This window comes from Rhagoletis zephyria, unplaced genomic scaffold (genome assembly GCF_001687245.7).
Source record: "Rhagoletis zephyria isolate East Lansing unplaced genomic scaffold, Rhagoletis_zephyria_1.1 Rzeph_scaffold_01768, whole genome shotgun sequence".
Taxonomy (NCBI): domain Eukaryota; kingdom Metazoa; phylum Arthropoda; class Insecta; order Diptera; family Tephritidae; genus Rhagoletis; species Rhagoletis zephyria.
In genome coordinates, this window is record NW_016158852.1 from 67,042 (window position 1) to 88,963 (window position 21,922).

The following is a 21,922-nucleotide window of genomic DNA, read 5'->3' on the forward strand; positions in this document are numbered from 1 at the left end:
GAGGAGGAATGTCAAATGTTAAAGTAAACAAAAACTTACGCTAGTAAGGAAAATAGGTTTGTAAAGGTATTTTTAATAAAATATTCAGTTAAAATATATTTAAATGGCATAATATGTGTTGCAGGAAAAGTGACCACGGTGGCACAGAGAAGAAGTTTAACTTTTCCCCGAGTTGTGTGAATAACAAGCACAACCAATTTGACAGCTGACGAGCTTTGATTGAGATTATATTTATATGTTAACGTACTTTTATGCTTTGCCGTCGGCATATGTTTACACATCAAATTTCATGAGTACCTAGTACTCACGCCTTTTTTTTTGTTTATTAGTTATTATTATTTAAAAAAGAAAACATATATATAATTTTTAAAATTCTTTTATTTAAAAAAAAAACGTGTTGCGAACAGCATAACGCTAAGACCTTCTCGTTAGCAGATCTTTCAATTAGTCTTTCGAAGGACAGTAAAGAGCTTTCAAGATAGTTGCCAGAATTGACAATTGACTTACGAAGGACTTTTGTCTTTCGGAACACTGTGGTGAGTTGAAAGACGGTTTCCAGAATTGCCCTCTTATATTGATTTCACGCTAAATTATTTGAGAATTTGCTTTAAAATTTTGTATGAAATAGCCGAATGACAGAACATAAAGCAAGAAAGCTGTTTTATTAATTCACCTGCTTATTGCTCCATGTACCACGACAGAGCTTTAGGTGCGCTAAAATATTCTAAAACTTAGCCCACAATTAATTACAATTAAAAAATTAACTACGTTTCTTATTGGAAAGTTAAATGTTGACAAATTCACATTTTGACGAGCGAGGCGAACACCAAATCGACGTCAAAGTTATAAGACGACGGGCCTTTATACCTATAGAGAGTGGCAAAGTTACCCAAAGTAACACCTCAAATTTGTAATCACATTGACTTAGATCAAGGCTGTCGAACCCGCATCCCGCGGGAGTTGGGTGATATCAATATGATCCCTATGGCTGTACCGGTGGCACGCGTACTCTGTTTACCTGCCACGGGACTCGACGAAACAACGCATTTTTCTTTGCTTACTAAACTAAATTAGCTAATTGGTACTTAAACTACGTTGTACTACAATAAAGTAAATCCCCTTCGGTTAGGGTAAAAAACGAACTAAATATGTCTTTAATTGACTCGCCTTCAGTGCCTGAATATTTTTAAAGAAAATTGTTTGTACATCACTATCATATAAGTGATTTGTGCTATTTATTATTACCCTTAAGGCCTTATATTCGTTTTTAGTTTTAAAAACTATGTTATAACAAGATCTCATTTTTTAAATAAAATATTTTTTGAGCCGATTTCATAAATTTTATAAAAAAAAACTTTGGCGATTTTTTTCAGAAATGGCTCTTTTCTTTTAAACAATCTGGGCACTCTGATCGAGCCTCATTTTTAATTTTTTTTTTATAGCTAAACGGGCGGTTTTCTTTACTTATGCCTTCGCCAATCTCAAAGAGGCATACAAAATTAACAAGTTTTTTCAACTTTTTGCCAAAACGGCTCTACGGATTTCGGTAAAATTTTTTACACACTACTTTAGTAGTCCAAAATCGAATAAAAAAAAATGTTCCTGTCATTTAAGGTTAATTAGGCTAGGTTTTGTTCAGAACTTTAAGAGCCGAATTCACAGTACTTTACTATTTATATTTAGAGTCACATGAAAATTCATTTCACCTGAAAATATTCAAATTTAAACAAAAAAATTTTCTATACAAATACGAAACTCGTTTCACAAAGAAAAATGAATATCACAAGAGTTAAACTATGGAGACAAGCTGGTTTAAACTTTTGTTAACGGAGCATTGTGAATATCAAAATCGATAGTTGACCCTAGACGTCGGATACAAAAATAAGGGTTAAACTCTTATCAGTGGTTAACTACGCACTATGAACAGGGTTGCCATTTTGGGTTTTTCCTACCAAAAGTGGTAGGTCTTTTTTTCATTGGTAGGATGGTAAGACGCTTAAAATTTTGGTAGGTTTCTTTGCTCATAAAACAGAAAACATCCCTGTCAGCACTGTGAGTAGGGTTGTCAAATTGGGACAATATCAGTTACACCCTCATTCTGTTTCTTGCATGGGTCCACTTGTTTGCCGTTATATCAAACACCTTTAACAAAAATTGTTGCTAACTGGTATGCGCAGAATTTTAACAATTACATTCGGCAATTCTCTAAACTTCGTAGACGCTATAAAAAGTTTGATTAACTGCATATCTAAAGCAGAGCTGCCAGACGTTTAGAGTCTAAAATCCGTACACGGACAAAAAGTTGTGGGTGAAAAATCCGTACAAAATCCGTACGCTCAAATTTGTTTGGCGAGAAAAAAAAATCGATTGTTCTTAGGTGAACACAGGAATCGTACTTTTAATAACATCAAATAAAGCAACACATATTTCCACTGGTCCTATTTATTGATTGCTTCACAGACAACCTTATTATTTTTCTGACTAGAACTTTTTAACAAGCAGTCTGTTCTTATGGCGTTTTCTTTTCTACAAGAAAATGTTGAATTCCCATTGCCCCTTCCTTTGTATTTGTACATAGAGGCCACTGAGAAGGCAACATTTTTTTTGTAGAAAAGAAAACGCCATTAGTTTATGACCATGTAACAAAACTACCTACCAAAACTGTCGACGCTACCAAGTAACAGTATAACATTTGAAGCGATAGTTAAAGTTGAAAAAATAAGAAAAATTAGGGGTTTTTTTTTTAATTTTACGCTACAAAAACTCCCAACAATGAAAGTCTACCAATAGATTATTATACATAATTTTAAAGGCCTATAAATTCTCTTCTTGTGCTTGAGTTTTAAAATCGGGTGAAAAATAGTCAAGCTGTTAATAGATGAATCCTCCCTTAAGTACGAAAATAACGCATTGTTTTAATAAAAAAGGGTTCAGGAACTATAAGAAACCTGTAACATATGTGTAAAACAGGTAATTTTTACAATATGAAAAAGCACTACAAAAATCCGTACATCTTGACGGAAAGCTAAAAATCCGTAGATTGAATCCGTGCAACCATTTTCACCCCTGCGAATCCGTACTGTACAGAAAAATCCGTACATCCGGCAGGGCTGATCTAAAGCAATATCTAGTGATTGAGTTGATGGATGTAAAGGAAGATTTATAAATCAGATATTTTTTTTTAAATTTCAGTTGCGAATCGATAATAGTTTCAACAATGACACGGTTGTTAAAATATTTTAAATGGCATTAGAACAGCGATTCAAATGCCTACTACATAGCAAATGTACTTGTTTAAAGATCCCATCCGACCAAGAAACGTGTCTTACCCTCGAGCTCAGCCTCACCCAAGAGTCTCGTATTTCAAATGGAAGTTTGTATTTTTGCTTTTCTATTCCTTGATTGTATCGATAACGTATTCGTTTTATAATTTTTCCCCAACTTTTCCAAATGTATATAGAAGTAGACATCGCTTTAGTAAACATTTTGTAAGAATTTTTCAAAACATTAAAAACGTAAAATGTGTTAATGCAATAAATCAAATTTAAAAATTTAAGGAACCATATAATAAATCGGAGTAAGTATTGAAACTCCTCTGCAGGATAAATACTTTTAACTATTACACTAACCATCCTTATCACACAAATAGCACAATTCCAAAATCCCGTTCGAGGCAATTGCATTAATACGAACGAGGTAACTTCCATAAAAGCCATAGTTTAGGGAGAAGTATCCATTGACCGTGAAATAGTTCCCCCGTCTCCTGTCCCAAATATAAAAGAAATAAATAGACTAGAAGAAGAACGGAGAAGTATTTGAAAAATTTGTGAGTGCATATTTACATAGCCTAATCGAACACGGTAGAACATACCATAAGAACAATTCAATGATTTGTTTTTATAGCCAGCTGTGAAAAAAATACTTAATACTTGAACGACCGATTCTCTCGAGTTCATAGAAAAGACTACTTAGTCACTTTATTCCAGGTTCAGAAGTATTTAACATGAAATTGAATAAATGGTTTATGAATACATTTACAGTGGGTATGAAAGGGAAAATTATATACATATTCATATACAACAAGGTTGCGTGTGTATATGTACTTAAGTACAAGTGTAGAAAAGAATTGAATGATAAAAATGAAAAGGCAAATATAATGATAAATCGAGTGTACTAAAATTTCAATTAGACTGATAATATTTTTTACATCGTCCGCCCGGGCATCACTGAATTGATAATTCCAATGGGCATAAGAGTTGCACTGGCCTCCTCATTACAGTTCCAGACCCCAATCGTACATCGCAGGCTCTGATTCTTCCGTCACGCCCAGGGTATACTGCCTGCACAACTGCCAGCTTCCACATAAACCGAGGCTTATAATCTTCTTGAACGGTAACGACGTCACCAACCTTGATACTGCGAATAGATTTATTTTTAATTTGATGGAAGTTGCGTAGCTGAGTAACATATTCTCCACGCCACTGTCGCATATAACGCTTAAGCAAATGCTGACGAAGCTGCCATGACTTGATGATGTCGGTGTCGTCCTTGTCGAATTCGGCTGAGGTCAATATTGACTTGCAGTCGTTTAAGAACTTGGACGGTGACAATGGTTGCAAATCATTAAAGTTTTGTGAAATATACGTTAGCGGCCGGGAGTTCACGATGCATTCGACTTCTGCTAACAGTGTTGACAAGTTATCGTAGTCAAGTAACGATTTGCCCACAGCTGCTTTCAACGCCAATTTGACGCTTTTGACCAGACGCTCCCAGAATCCGCCCCACCATGCGGCTCTTTCTGGTATATATTTCCATTTAATTCCTTTATCTGCCGCTAAATTTTGTAAATCTGGTTTCTTCAGGAGGGCCTTTAATTTCCTGAACTCAATATCAGCTCGTTTGAACGTCCTGGCGTTATCTGATATAATGATGTCAGGTACACCCCGCCTAGCCATAAATCTTCTTAATGCTCCGATGCAGCTTTTCACCGTCATATCTAAAACCAACTCTAAATGTACGGCTCTAATTTAAGAACAAGTAAACAGCAAAATGTATGTTTTACGAATTTGTTGGTCGCCTTCATATTTCGCGTATACTGGGCCAGCAAAGTCTATGCCGGTAGTTTCAAATGGCCTAGATGTGGTTACTCTTTCGATTGGTACAACTGTCCACGGCTCCGATCCTAGCCGACCATGCACACGCTTACAAATTATACAGCTTCGTAAAATACGTTTAATCATTTGACGTCCTTGTATGATCCAATACTTCTTTCTTAGCTGAGCCAGTACTGCGTTGACGCCGCCATGAAGTGTCGCATGGTGTGCTTCTACAACTAAAAGGTGACTAAAATGGCTGGACTACTCTCGCTGCCGAACACTTCTGTAGGCAAGCGACTACCTACACATAACAGCCCATTAATTAGTAAGGGATTAAACGAAGTTAATTTGGAATTAGATGGAAGCTTTTGATTATCGATTAATGCCTTAATTTCTGCATGAAAGTATTGTTTTTGTTGTTCCTTTGCCCAATAAAGCTCTGCGTTTTTAAGCTCACCCGCTGAAAGAGGTGGTACGTCAAGCTGGTCGTTCGAACTCCGCTGGTGCTTCGCCTTTATATTCGTTAAAAATCGGAATACATACGATCTTACTCTCAACAAACGCTTTATCTTGCTGAATTTTTCAAGCGGTATGATGGATTGAAAGCTGTCGCAGCATTCGTTTGGTTGAAGCTCCACGTTCAAAAATATCCCAGCGCACTTTTCTAGAGAATTTTTATCCAAACACACTGTATACTGCATTAACCATTCAGGTCCGTGCTTCCACATATTTGAATTCCTCAGACCGTCGGCATTTATTCCCCTAGTCAATAAATCTGCTGGATTATCCTTACCTCTGCAATGTCGCCACTCATGCGTATCTGTTAGACTACAAATCTCATCCACCCTTGCTCTAACGTATTGATTGTTGTTTTTATTTCTGCCATTTATCCATTGAATTGCTATACTGGAGTTGTAAAGCGCTTAATAGAAAACGTTTTAATCCTGCATCCATTAACGCTGCCGTCAATTCCAGTTTCGGCAAGGTTAGTTCAACCTCTTGATTACCTCTGATAGCCGATACTCGTCTCTTCGCACATATAAAATTAACTGAAGTTTTTCCGTCTTGGTCAATATTTTTCAAATACACAACAGCTCACTAAGCCTTTGGGCTTGCGTCTGCGAAGATATGTAATTCGACCGTAGCGTTATCGAATGTTGTCAACCTTCGTGGTAATGCGAATGCTCTTAAAATTGGTAACTCTCTTCGCCAATTTTCAAACACTTTAGTTTTCTCATCAGGCATGACCACGTCCCACTCAACCTTTTCCTTCCACAATTCTTGCAGCAACAATTTTATACGTACAGTGGATGGTGCCAACATGCCAAAGGGATCATAAATTCTTGCCATTGTTTTTAACACATTTCTCTTCGTCGGTTTTAATTTCTGAATGTAGTTAAGGGTATTATCGAATTCAATAGATATCTCGTCCGACATGGTGTTCCAAACAATTCCTAACACTTTCTGAACCAACGGTGGCTCTTGTTTATTTTCTACAAGTAATGATTTTAACGATAAGCTGTTCGAGTTCCACTTACGCAAATTAAATTTTGCCCCGCTCATAATATCAGTTGCTCCTTTGAAGAATTGGATTGCCTTCGCTTCGTTTGCGATGCTGCTGACCATGTCGTCCACGTAAAACGACTTTTCGAGATGCTTACTGACTCCTTCATATTTGGCTTCGTTTACCTGCAAATGCTTTTGAATAGTAGTAGCTAACAAGAATGGACTGGACGTGACACCAAACGTGACCCTCTGCATGCGATATTCTGCTAGCTCCGGAAGCTCTTCATTCATGGTCGGCAAGGTTTTGTACCACAAAAATCTTAGAACGTCTCTATCGCTGTCGGCAATCTCAATTTGCAAGAATGCCTTCTCAATATCGGCAGTCAAAGCTATTTTATCGAAACGAAACTTCACCAATATTTTTAACAAATCGGCCACACAATTTTTGCCGGTGCTTAAATGGTAATTTAATGACGTTTTACCTGGTTGGCATGACGAAGCATCGAAAACGATTCTCATTTTTGATGTAGATTTGTCGTCTCGGTACACAGGCATATGCGGCATATAATAGACAGTTGAATTGCTATTATTAAATTCATTGGCCCTTTCAGAAACACCGCTATGCCACAACTCCTCCACACCCTCATGATATTCTCTTAATTTTTGTGGATCTCTCATAAGCCTCGCTGTTAAATCTCGAAGTCGTTTTCGGGCCATTTGCTTATTGTCGTGCAAATACTCGCTGGAAATTTTCCATGGCAACGCCACAACATAACGCTTGGTAATCTCATTTATGTATATTTTTACGTCCACTTGTGCAGGTTCACGTGGAGCGTTAATACCAATCGACTCGATTTCCCAGAATTTAGCTACGTCAAATGTGTATTCGTGTGTTTGTAAAGTGTTTAAAACGCAGTGAATTTTATCATTATCTCCATAACATCCCTGAATTGTCCATCCAAAGAAGGTATTTACTGCAGTTAAATCATCTGTTATCTTTTCGCTCTCACCTCCAATGAATTTCCACATATTATCTTGCCCAATAAGAATATTCATTCCTCTCACATACTTATCGTTACAGAGATGGTTTTCGGCTAACGTTGTATTCATCCACTGGAGTTTTTTTTTGTTTTATTTCAGGAACCGGTAGTATGTCCGCACAAATACTCGGTACGACGATCGCGCTAATAGTTTTTGTTTTTTCGTTGTATTGAGTTTTTACTACAATATTAACTCGCTTGAGCTTTTGTGCATTATTGTTCTCACAGCTGTCGCCAAATGCCAGTATACATGTTTTCTCATAAGCTACCATAGCTAACTCTAATTCTCTTGCTAATTTGGCGCTAATATAGGTGCGCTGACTACCGTTGTCCATAGTTATTCTCGTAAATGCTCTTTCACCCGTACGCTCATTTTCAACTATGGCTTTAGCGGTCTGAAGAAATATCTCGTCACTCTCTGAACTCGCTGATTGAAATGCCGTTGTTAAAAGAGAATTTGCCGGGGTTACGGCTCAACTGGAGCTGACGTCCGATTTGTTATATTTGTCGCTACCATCACGTGATTGTTCCGTTCTATTTTTTGGCATACTTCTTTCGCACAATGGAGTTATGTGTTTATCGCCACATTTCTCGCATTTAACCCACTGACTCCTACAAAATTTAGACGTGTGGTTTCGGTACGCACATCTAAAACAACGGCCTTCTTTTGTTAATAATTTTTTTCTTAAATCTGTGGACATATTACTGTTGCAAGAATTAGTGTCATGATTTGCATCCTTACAAAATACGCACTGCCTTTTGACACCCTGTGCGCCGGTAAGTAGTCCCAGTGCCGTTCCCTTTTTTGTTCCGCTGTTTGTTTAGTGGCATCCCTAATTCTTCTTTCATCTTTATTTTCTGACATATGCGATTTTTCTAATGCTTCTACTTCTGTTCTTATAAAGAGTAAGAGCTGCTTTAATTGCTCGTCGCCATTTGTATCTATTCCATCGCGTTTTTCAATTTTATAGAACGTAATACGTAAGTACGAAGGTATCGCTCTCAATAAAACCGATTTGACTACGATTTCGTATTTACTGGATGGAACATTTAGAATAGATAGCGTTCGCATGGTGGAATTTACATCATTATAAAGATCTAGCAAACCTTTAACATCACGCGCTGATTGAATTGATTTTAACGCCAACAGCTTTTGAATGTGTTGCTCTACAATTTTATCAGTATTGCCATACTCTTCCTGCAAAAGGGAAATGGCCTCGTTATAACATCTCTCCGTTGGAGTAAACCCCGCAATGGTATTTGCCGCGTTTTTCTCCAGCGCCTCGCTCAAGTAATTAAATTTCGCTGATGACAAACTTAAGTTTTCATGTACCGTTTCTTTAAACTGTTCCCAAAACGGTATCCATTTATCAAAACTCCCGTCAAACTTCTTCAGTGTAATCGGCTTTAATTTCACGCTTTTACTAGTAGCTCCATTGTCACTTTTAATCATTTGTACCGCATTCGCTGTCGTAATATTTTTACTTAATGCGTGCTCCAATCGTGCGACAGTGGTTACCGCCACATCATCATACTCCACCATCCGCTCGATTTCAGCCTCTGTACTATCCTTCTCGTCGTTCAACGCTAAAACTGCTTCATTAGCTAGTGTAAGGTTTTCTTTGGATGCTTTAATACGCGATACCAGCACCACGGAATTCTCGCCGCGATCTCCATTTGCCAGGAGTAGCTCTGCATCATTGCACAACTTAGCGATTTGCGTTCGGCAAACTGCCCTGCGTATTTTCTCCATATTCGATAAAGCTCCCGGGTTTCGGCACCATGAACAAAATACTTAATACTTGAACGACCGATTCTCTCGAGTTCATAGAAAAGACTACTTAGTCACTTTATTCCAGGTTCAGAAGTATTTAACATGAAATTGAATAAATGGTTTATGAATATATTTACAGTGGATATGAAAGGGAAAACTATATACATATTCATATACAACAAGGTTGCGTGTGTATATGTACTTAAGTACAAGTGTAGAAAAGAATTGAATGATAAAAATTAAAAGGTAAATATAATGATAAATCGAGTTTACTAAAATTTCAATTAGACTGATAATATTTTTTACAAGCTGTTATGTATTTTCCTAAAACAATATCAACAAGTTTTAATTGCATTACATGGTATAAATTTTAGATAATGGATATTTATTATCTAAATTTTTAAGAAATTTTCTAAAATTGCATTTAAATACGTTTATATAAACTTAATTTTTGTTTTAAAACTTCAGAAAACTGAACTCTTGTAATTTTCCATTATGTTAAATATAAAGCAACTGTTAAAATTTTAAAAGCACTATTTTTATATGGGAATAAACTGGAATGGAACAGCTCAAATTATCGTAAACTAGTAGTTTTAATGTTTGCTTTCGATTCTTCTCTCGATGTATTCTCTATGGGTAAACGGATCGAAATGAATTTCGTTTTCACTACATTCTCGATAATCGGACAGATCTAAAACATCTCGATAACAAAACGGATCGAAATAACTTCCATCTGAGATACGGTTTCGCTATCGAAAGCACTACGCAAAAACTTTTGAACACGTATGACGAGAACGAGAGCTCTGCTGCCACAAACTGAGCGACAGGTAATACTTTACGATCATTTTTCGGAACCCGTTCTCAGTAGTTTTGTACGCGAAAATGTTGCTAAAATTTCTAAAACGGATGCATTCTCGTGTACGTTGGTCGGGTGGGATAATGTTATTTTTTATCATACACGAAAATTAAAAGGAAAACACTTATTGTTAGTCATATTTCCAGAAAATCGAAGAATCTCAAAGTTTTTAACCTCATCTCGAAGAAATCAATGGCAAACCCGCAGCACACAGATTTTGCCCCAAGCCCGGAGGCTCCTAGACCCGGCCATTTGGCAAGCCTAACCATGAGGTGTCTTTTTACTTTGCTTATGTATATATACTTCACAATATACATATGTATGCAAATAAGCATGTGTAAAAAATCTACGACGGAATTTTATTTTCTGCTACGATTTTCCACGTCATTTACTCCGAAGGCTTTATTAAAATTAGAAACTATGCGAATTTTTTGCCATTTTTTCGGCTTTTCATAATGTACGCGAAATTTCGAGGGTGTAGGAGTGAAACGGACTTTTCCCACCAAACCGGTAATATTGTCATCGAATCGATTTCCTATTACAAGTCGCTCTAAAACGTCCGCCGAAGGCAACTCGCCTGGGCGAGTAATTTTCTAATTACCTGAATGAGTCGTTTTCTTATCGCTTGAGGCAATATTTGAAATAATTTTATTCTTTTTAATACTTCATTTATTTTTTGTATACAAAATTGGAACTTACAATCGGAATTAATTCCTTTTCTCGCTATGGGGCTTCCCATTTTTTCAATCCTGTCCTTGGGCATAAATTAGATGCTTTTGGACAATACTGTTGACGCCATATTCATAAGCTTTGGAATTTTTGAGAACTTATATTTATTCAAAATTTACATGAACGAAGTGATGTTGCCAATTTGTCGCCACAGCAATAAATCGGTGAGCCGCCAATTTGTTGCCATTGACGATTGTTGCCTATTTCTCATGTTTTGCATGGTTTGTTTGTTTACCTGGAAATCTCATTTTAAGTATAAAACCAGCAAAAATCAATGTTTTTAATGCTGTCAAACGTCGTTTCCTTGATTAAAATAAATGGTAGCAAAGAATCCATTTTTGTAGGCTTTTGAACAAGCTCTTGGTAGGAAAGAAAGTTTTTCAGTGGTAACCCTGGCTGTGAATTTGGCCCTAACAAACAAAAATCTGGAGTATGACTGTTTGAACTGTTTGCCTTGGAGTACTCCTATTGGCCCTTAATATTTGAGCTGAAAAGATCCGTTATGAGTTCGGTGACCATAAATATATTTTGAAAATGCTGGACAATTTTTCAAAAAATTTACCTAAATATAATTGCGTAGTATAAAAATAACAAAAATATACTACATATATACATTCCTCGTCATTTGAATAGCGCGCCCTTTTTTTGATTTTCTACCATACAAAGTATTCTTGACAAAATTTGTATATGGAAGAAAATGCGCAGCACCGTCAAAAAAACTGTCGCCCCTATGTTTATTTTTTGTTTTTAGTTTTCAAAACTTTTTAAAATGGGATGTAGACGTAGAATATGCTATATTTTTATAAAAAGTTAATGAATATTAAACAAACAAAAGGAAAACTGTACCTGTATTAAAAGGATGCGCTATTCAAATAACGAAGAGTGTATAATTCTTAATTATTAATCCAATTTTAAACTTTAAACATAAATCACATTTNCTTTGGGTCGTTGAACACGAAAAAATACCCATGGTTTCAAAGAAGTGTTTTCGAGATTTGTTCGAAAAACGTATTTTTAGTACTTTTTCAGTTATTCCTCAATATCTCATGAAACGACCAACAGTTCGAAAGCTATTGATGGGCTCTTTGCAAAAATATATATTTTTTGAGTAGATTGTGTTCCGTAACATCTACATTTCTCATCAGATTTTCATTTACTGTAAAAAGAAAATGATTGAAATTTCAATTTTTCGATTTTGGTCGCTTGTAACACCAATAATTTTCATCGAAATCGGCAAAGTAATATATTTGTGTAAGAGGTAGCTTATGTAGATTGGATAATTTTTTCATGAGATATTGACGAATAGGTTCGAAATGTACCAAAAACACGTTTTTCGAAAAATTTACGAAAACGCTTGTTTGAAAGGAAAATTGGCTTGGATTTTTTTTTTGTTAAGCGATTACCACAAAATTTGTAGAACAGTGTTATCGATATATTTGATGCTGGTCTTCAATTTCTCGTCATCCATTGTCCATAACCGTACAATATTTAGAACGCATTGACTAGTTGAACCTTCAACACCCGCTTATCCTTATGTAGTTATCAATTAGTTAACGACACTGCTTTTATTTCGATTAGGAAAAGCTAATTTTAAAATATCGAAGAAAATGCGGGACAAAGGCAGGACAAAGGCAGGACACGTGGGAAAAATCAGTACATTTTGGGGGTTTTCTGTTTTGAAAAACTACGCAGGACAGACCTTTAAATAACAGTACGGTCCTGCAAAAAACAGAACGGATGGTCACCGTAGTTATGAGAGAACTTAAAATGATCTACGAAAAATTTGCTCGCTAAATTTTATTATGCGGCTCTGAAGGCAAAAACTATGCTTGAAGTTAGTTTATAAATAAAATTGCAACTAGTCTTCTTAATTTGTTACCAAAATATAAAAATATTTACGGTTTATTTCGTTGAAGTCCTAAAAATATAAAAAGTGTTCCACAGTGTTATTCGAGGCAGCCTTTTTGCTAAGAATTTCCTTTTGGGTGTCCTATACAACATAAACATATCTCATAGGCTTGGTCTTGCGAGTGTGTAAGTGATTTCAACAGTTTAAACTTTAAAGCATGGCAGTCGGCATTCGAGAGTAGATGATGCAAGACAAGTTTCTGTACTTCAAGTTAATCCGTTTGGTGTCTCACCAAACCAAAGCGTCTATAGAGTACATATGTATGTACATACAAAGTGATTTTGCGCGCCACTTAGAATGTTAATTTGTTGTTAGTGTTGTAAGCTTGCTGAAATTCATAGTTAAACGCTTTTTCCGAACAAACTTAGTGTAATAAAATGTTAAGCAATAACAAACAACTCGAAAGCGGCTTAATGAAGTGACAGAGTGCCTCGCGAATGGATTGTTGGATAAACGGTTATTCACTTCTTCCAAACATTTCTTTATCGCCAGCAGAATCGAACGCAGTGGTATGTTTGTACATGTGCTAAGCATGGGGAAGAATAGTATAAGTGCGTTTGAGAACACTAAATTTAAAAACCCAAGATGTGCCGGTTGTCCTCAACATGGTCTATATTTTCTAAGAAATATTAGGTGCGTTCGTTTAAAATCTCCAGTAAAAAAACATTCAACAGCAAAATTCCGGCGAAATTCTCTCACAAGAGAAAAATATCCAAAACAGTACGCGAACAGGAAATTTGCAGAAACTTGCAAGTTAGACGAACAGCTGATATAATTTTTATTTACATTCAAAAGTGCAAAATTTAAAACGTACGAAAACTTATCACAAAGTGTTATCCTGACACAGTTTATTGATTAAACAAATAACTACTTACTTCTTACAAGTTTAATTAGTCGCATTTTGTCATTTTTAACTTCCAAACCATCAAATTCAATTTTGTGATTTGCGTAAATTCCAACCAGCTGTTTTCCTGTTAGCAAAAAATTTTACCAGCAGAAACCGGCAGCTTCCTCTCAAAATTAAATGTCACTTTGCTCTCTCAAATTCCCCTACTTTGCAAGTTTTTTGCGCACGCGAACGCAAAAACCTGAAAGTTTTGGATAACTTTGAACAATTAACAGGTACACGGACGCAACTATTATCATAATAATCTCGCGGTTTCTTAACCGAATTGTCAATCGTTATGCTTCTGCCATCCAGCGTTAACAGAGAAATTTCCACGAAGCTTATTCATACATATATGCATGCATACATATTTATGTACATATGTACCCAATAAATATTTTTGTTAAATCTAAATTTGAGATGCGTTTGAGAATCAATCCTTTTCTCAATTCTCAAACTTTTGTTCTCAAATGCATCTCAAATAACCGCTGTTAGTGTTCTTTTACTTTTTTAATATGGAATTTACCTTTATATGCTAATTGAGAAATATGGAATTCTCAACTTTTTCTCAAACGTGAGTGAGGCGGAACGAAATGGAATCCAGTTACTCTCGCTGAAATATGTGTATAGTGTTGCCAATGATGTATGTAAAAGAAACACACAGTTTTTATAGAAAATGATTTTTTATTTATGCAGTTTAACAGTTTATTAAATAAGAAAGTCTAAGTTCGGGCGCTTCGATCTTGCTTTTATGTGTCAAGCACAATAACCATACTGAGTTTGGTACAAATGTATGGAACGGTTACCGAGATACATATATGTAATCATAAGTGAGCGGGGCCACGCCCATTTTCCAAAATTTTATCATACACGTATTTCTTGCTAAAGAATTATTGCAAACATCAATTTTGAATAAATTAGCTTCAGTATTTACTGATTTATTGAAGATTTCGTATTTCTCGAAATTACCGTTATATGGGATGTAGGCGTGGTTATTGTCCGATTTTAAAAATTTTCCGCCATTTGGTATATTGTATTAAGGCCAACAACTGTGTCAAGTTTGGCAGAAATTGGTGGAGGGGTTACCAAGATATACACATGTAATCATAAGTGGGCGTGGCTACGCCCATTTTCCAAAAATGTATAATATTCTTATTTTTCGTCTAAAAGTTAGTGTAAACATCAATTTTGAGTGACTAATAAAATATCGCAGTCAGTGTTGCCGCGAATAATTTTTAGTGGTAGCCAAATTCCTTTAAAAACAGGGCTAAAAAAGAGTTAAAAAAGTCGTTGTGGCTAAAAATGGTAGCTAAAATTTTTTACTTACATCTACATATATAAGTATACACGCCAATATTTTCAATAAGTAATGGTATAGAAAAACAATGAACTCAGGAAAAAAAGCTAATATTTTATCCAAACAAAAACCTTTTTGTATAAAAGGGGAAATATACGACACCAGTGATTGTACGTACCATCAGGCTCGAAGCATATAACTTACCAGCATGCTGGTACAATATTTATTTCTTTACAAATAAGGTCGAGGAAAGATCGAAATGATTAGAGCCGAAATTTCATAATTTTTCAACCATTTTGTTAAACATTGTTTTTTTCTTAGTTCACAACTGCAATATCGTGAACTTAATCTTCCTAAAACACGGCTTTGACTCATATAGTGCAAGAAATTTCCGCCCTATCCAGTAAATCCAGTACTAATTTTAGTGGTTTTTTACTGGATGTCGTTTTCGTACGCAAAAACTTGCAAGAAACTAGCAAAAGAGGGGAAATTGAGAGAGTAAAAATGACAGCTGAACTTGCAAGTATTACTGGATTTTTACTGGATAAATTTTTACTAGCAACTATTTGCTAGTAAAAAAAACAGCAGATGGCATGATGCTTAATGTAATTCACATTAACAAAATAATTGTTTGTGGTGCTTTTAGAGTTGACAAAATAAACCTATTTAAATATATAATAAGATGGAAAATACTAGTTTTCTAAGAAAATTGCTTAGGAAAATAACAAATTAATCAGCTGTTCATACAACTAGTAGCTTCTTGCTGGTTTTGCGTTTTCGTACTATCTGGCATATTTCACTCATTGGGAGTAAATATTGGCTAACTCTCCGGAATTTTGTTACTGGCAAGTTACTGGATATTTCTTGCTGGAGAATACGAAAACACAACTATACTTGTTGTATATAAATTGAGCTAATTTCACCACTCACGACATGTCGCCGCGACACCAGCATGCTGGTACAATCATAAAACTCTCAAATAGTTAGTCGCATCAGCAGCTGGTACAGTCACACCACAAGAACACACACGGCCATCGACTTGATGGGCCATTTAACAAATTAAGTATATTAAGGGCCGTCAACTTATCTATTTTAAACTAAACTTATCTATTTTAATAGTTAAATCTGTAATAGATAAGTTAACAGCCCTAATTCTTTTACAGTATGTATTAGGGATGTTGCGAATGTGGGATTTTAGACATCCGCGGATGCGAATGCGGATGTCAAATATTTTTAAGAAATAATTTTGGTTGGTACATTAGGTGATTTAGATAAATAAAAAATGGAAAAGTTGCATAATTCCTTTTTGAGGATTGCATCGGGGCTGCAAATGTCGGATGTACTTCCTGACTTTGTTTAAACACCGTTGTGTTCCAATTTGGAGAACTAATTCTTTTGGCTGTTTCAGAATTTGGAGAACCTGTTACGGCATCAGCATTTTTCGATTTGAGTTTTTGTAATTCATTTTTAATCCTGTCTTCTGTGACTGGTTTGAAAAATGTGCGCTTATAGCGAGGTTGTGAATAAGTGGATATGACAAATAAATTATTATTTTCTAGGAATGAAAATTTCGAAGAAAATTCTTCTTGGAAAGGTTCGCCTGTAATGAATAGCTTGTAATTAGATTTTCCTAGTTGCATGCAGTCACAATTAATTACTCACCGCTGTCGGTACCATAAGCCATCAAATCCGTTTTGTTGTTCCATTCCATGCGCTCAATGTGTTTTGATATATTTTTTAAGGCGACATATCGAACATATCGTTAATACTATTTTAAAAGGGCGTATTTCACATTGTCGCTGAAAAGCAAAAAAACACTACTAACAAATTTTTTTTATTGGCTAAAACGATGTGGGGACTTATGATTCGATGAAATACATCATAATCAATCAAAAATTTAATTTTGGATTTTTAGTTAGTTACGGTTTTTTGTATTTCAGCGATGTTACTATACTATATGTACTAACGATATATTACATACCAAGTCCCACTCCTCAATATATAAAATTCACCTTGAATTAATTCTTATTTAATTTGTAAACTTGGCTGTCAACTTTGTTACATATCATTTTATCTTTATTTTGATGCGTGCTAATTTTGACAATTTACACAAAATTAAAATAAATATTTTGGTTTTCGAGCTGAAAGACTAATATAAGGAAACACGGAACTTAAGAATAATAACTTTTATGAGAAAANGACTTATGATTCGATGAAATACATCATAATCAATCAAAAATTTAATTTTGGATTTTTAGTTAGTTACGGTTTTTTGTATTTCAGCGATGTTACTATACTATATGTACTAACGATATATTACATACCAAGTCCCACTCCTCAATATATAAAATTCACCTTGAATTAATTCTTATTTAATTTGTAAACTTGGCTGTCAACTTTGTTACATATCATTTTATCTTTATTTTGATGCGTGCTAATTTTGACAATTTACACAAAATTAAAATAAATATTTTGGTTTTCGAGCTGAAAGACTAATATAAGGAAACACGGAACTTAAGAATAATAACTTTTATGAGAAAAAAAATAACTACACTTTTCTAAGAAAAAGTAGAAAAAAACTAGCGATGCATCCAGTTTTTTAACAAATATTCAATAATAATAATATTTTCAATAATATTCAATAGTTACATTATTCTTACCTAATTAAACGCGCAAATAGTCGGTTTTCTTTATAGCCAGTCGTTGAACATTTCCGCTGGAAATACCTACCTATTATCTTACTCTTTGACTTTAAATTACGAAAGCATGTGCACGTAGGGGGACAGTCTTAACGTAACATCCCCACAGGCAAAAAATGTTGTTTAAAATGTATTCTTTGCCAGATATACGTTTTATCAGTGCACTTGCACAATATTCGCATTCGCAAAAGCTCCGCATTCATTATTGCTAATGCGAAAGCGAATGCGAATGTTAAAATTTATGCGGAAGTTCCGCGGTTGCGAATGCGAAATCGAATATTCGCAACAACCCTGGTATGAATGTATAAAAACGTAAGGAACATACAATACATATATGTATATATATCAGTCTTTCTTAGTTTAAAAGTTCATCTCTTACATAAATGAAAAAAAAATAAAAAATTTTATCAAATTAAGCATATACAACTCTTTAATGCCAATTATGAATAAATTCTTCAAAGGGTTAAAAAAGGGCTAGGGGCAATTTTAATTTTATGTGGCCAAAAAAAACTATGTGGTAGCTAAATTTAGCCACCAAAGGACTAAAACGGCAACACTGATCGCAGTTTTCGTATTTCCGAAAAATACCGTCATATGTTAGGTAGGCGTGGTTATTGTCCAATTTTGCCCACCTTCAATGCCATCTGTCCTACGCTCGAAAGAAATACACGTACCAAGTTTCGTTAAGATATCTAAATTTTTACTCGAGTTATCGTGCACACAGACGGATGGACGGACGGGCAGACAGTCAACGCTTAATCGATTTCTCTTTTCATTATGATCATTTATGTACGTATACATATGCGTATATCTATTTAGATTCATTTTGCATGTTACAAACAACCGTTATGTGAACAAAGTTATAAGTTGCGTTCGTGTACCTGTTCAAAGTTAACCAAAACTTTCAAGTTTTTACGTTCGCGTACGCAAAAAACTTGCAAATTAGGGGAAATTCAGAGAACAAAGTAGCATTTCATTTTGAGGGCAAGCTGGTGGTTTCTGCTGGAAAAATTTTTGCCAACATCAATTTGCCAACAGGAAAACAGCTGATCAAAAACAGCTGGTTGGAATTTACACAAATTACAAAATTGAATTTGATGGTTTGGAAATTAATAATGACAAAATTCGACTAATTAAACTTGTAAGAAGTAAGTAGTTATTTGCTTAAACAATAAACTGTGTCAGGAAAACACTTTGTGATGAGTTTTCGTACGTTTTAAATTTTACACTTTTGAATGTAAACAAAAATTATATCAGCTGTTCGTCTAACTTGCAAGTTTCTGCAAATTTGCTGTTCGCGTACTGTTTTGGATATTTTTCTCTTGTGAGAGAACTGGTGACATTTCGCCGGAATTTTGCTGTTGGATGTTTTTTACTGGAGGTTTTAAACGAACGCACCTATAATACCCTTGTGTAAAAGTGCGCTCGGGTATAAAAATGCGATTGGTGCAAAAAATTAGTTGCACACAGTTTGTCCTGCAATTAGTTACATACAGTTTGCGTTGTATTTTTTTGCAAAATAAAAAAAGACGATACAATTTACCTTTAACTTTTATCTTATATAAAAAGATCTTTAGTACATAACTAAACCCTTTTATCATAGTTAATAATCTTTTTATATAACATTATTAAATATTATTTTTAACATAAAAATATTTTTTCGTTTTGAGCAGGCAAACAGTCGGTCACTATCCATGCAGCACATTATTTCTTTCTTTCATTTTTATATTTGAATGGCCAGTCCGTAGACTATAACAGCAGGTCAGTCACAAAAAGATTAGTAAATTAATTGCATATCAAATTCTAAAGAGTTTTACTCAATTGTTTCTGAGCCCGTTCTTAAGTTTATAAACAATATTTGAGAAAATATTTAGTTTCAAATGATAAACAACGCTGAAAATCAAATTGAAAAATGAGATTTTTTTTCCAGTGCTTGTTGGGTATGTACGTATGTATGTATGTATGAAAAAAGACGACGCGCTGTAGAGTTTGTATCCGAACGCATACACCAAGTCTGTAAAAAAGTAGGGCTATTCGCGATTCGGTGCATAAGAGCTGACAAATTTATGCAATTGCAGAAATATGCCTTGGATTGTGAGCGACCTTTATTAAACTGTCATGGTAAAATTTTTGCAAAACAATTTTTGTGCATCAGCTTTGGTTTTGTTTATGGATTTAATCAGCTGATAGAAATGTCAACCAGAGTTGCAATGCATAGCATTTTTATGCTATGGATTTTCGGTATTGCAAATTTGCCAAGCCATGACAAATGCAAATGCGTGTATTTTGATTGTGTTTTGCAAATAATTTGCAATACAAATTTGCAATGCAATGATGCTAACCCATTTGCACCGGATCGCGAATAGCCCTAGTATTTTGGTACATATGAATGTAGGTACATACATACATGAATAGGTATGGATATACCTACAGGGCCGGCTTTAACCAAGTAGGCGCCGTGCGAATTATGCATTGGCGCTCTTATATATTTGATAATAAAAAAATTATTTATTTTGAATTCTATGCTCTATTTTGATTAAAACAATACCAGCATGTATTCAGTTATTAGTAATAGGGGTCTATGTCTACGAAGAAAAACTACCAATTTTGTTCAATTTCCGGTTAACACAAACCGCAGGTATAAGCTCCGATTAAATACAACGACTGCTTTATCGATCACATGTTATATGCATGACGTCGAAACATCGATAATGAAGGTTAACTGGGAGATAGTGAATACCATACCAGCCTACTGTCTGGTTTGCACAAATCTAAGGTAGAAGCTCCGGTTAAACACATCGACAGCTTTATCGATCGCTTCTTATATGCATTATGTCGAAAACGTCGATAATGATGTTTAACTGGGAGGTAGTGATAACCAGACATTGAACAACCGGCCCTGAGGATCATTTTCACCATCTCTGGTTACAATTAATCCCCAGTTAAACATCGTAACCGACGTTCCTGAATCCATGCATATAACACTGTGTCGGTAACAATGTTTAACTGAGGATTATAGATAACCAGAGGTGGTGAAAACGGCCACTTAAATTTTTATATGAGAATTGAAGTCGGTTTTGTTTTGGTTGGTTCTTTAAAAAAAACTTTATTTAACTACTTTTAGTATTAGGCAATAAAAAAGTTGAAGCACTCAGTGCTAACCTTCTTATAGAGACAACTAGCAGACCCGGCGAACTTCGTCCCGCCCAAAATTAGATTTTTAATTTAAACATTTTGGTACAACAGTTTCTCCAACAATCCACATTTACGATTTGTACTGCACATTCGTCGGCTAAGACTATCGTTTGGTGGTCGTTTGCCGCCTTAAATAACCGAACGAAAGTGTTATGTCCATGAGAAGATCCCTGGTGGGCACAATGAGCCGGATCTATAGTGAATGTGCCCTAGGAACTTTATCTTATAGTTAGTGGCAATTTCAATATCAATGCGTATCCTTGTTCAACAGAAATATAATATACATACATAAACTGAGACGAAATACCTTAAAAGCCAGTTTCGCGAAAGTAATTTAAGTGAAGAATTATGTTTTTCTGTCAGGTTCTATATTAAATTCAACTAAATAAATAAATTTTCATTAAATTGCTTTCATGAAACTGGCTTTTAAGGTATTTCGACAGGTGGTGATTTGAGATTTACCACTGCACAACTCAACACTGGTTTCTTCGAATGAGGCTCTAACGCATAATAATATTGGCAAATCACATCCATTGGGTCAATCGTAACACACGAGAGTTCAATATACTCAATAGTGCAACGGGTCGATTTAGTCTGACATTCACGGCACCTTTTTTTCACTTTTTAGATTTTTAGTAGTAACTCGACCTCAGCACCACCTACCAGCTCTTTTTTGCAATTGGACTGCCTTTACCGTTTCTAATACATGTTTTGAATGTTCGCCAAATCGGATCATAAAAAAATTTTTAGTACTAACTCAACTCCAGCGCCAACTGGCGGATTACTTTTCCACGCCCCCTTTTTAAAGAGCCGTTTTTTCTCAATGAGCATGTGATTAATTTCATATATCTCCACACGAAGTGTTCCAGTACTGTACCACGAAAACTTCCAGAGATATGCAGTATGAAATTCGGCTTGTGTGGTAGGTGCCACGA

General features: G+C 35.1%; 2 protein-coding genes across 2 annotated transcripts; both read right to left on the reverse strand.

Annotated features, from left to right (window-relative positions):
* Window positions 1-4,223: 4,223 nt before the first annotated feature.
* Window positions 4,224-4,994, reverse strand: LOC108365073 (uncharacterized). Its single transcript, XM_017619019.1, has one exon. It carries the CDS (start codon window positions 4,992-4,994, stop codon window positions 4,224-4,226), a length of 771 nt encoding a protein of 256 aa, XP_017474508.1.
* A 1,200-nt stretch (window positions 4,995-6,194) lies between these two features.
* On the reverse strand, window positions 6,195-7,631 carry LOC108365074 (uncharacterized). Its single transcript, XM_017619020.1, has one exon. The coding sequence runs from the start codon at window positions 7,629-7,631 to the stop codon at window positions 6,195-6,197; it is 1,437 nt and encodes a 478-aa protein (XP_017474509.1).
* Window positions 7,632-21,922: the final 14,291 nt, after the last annotated feature.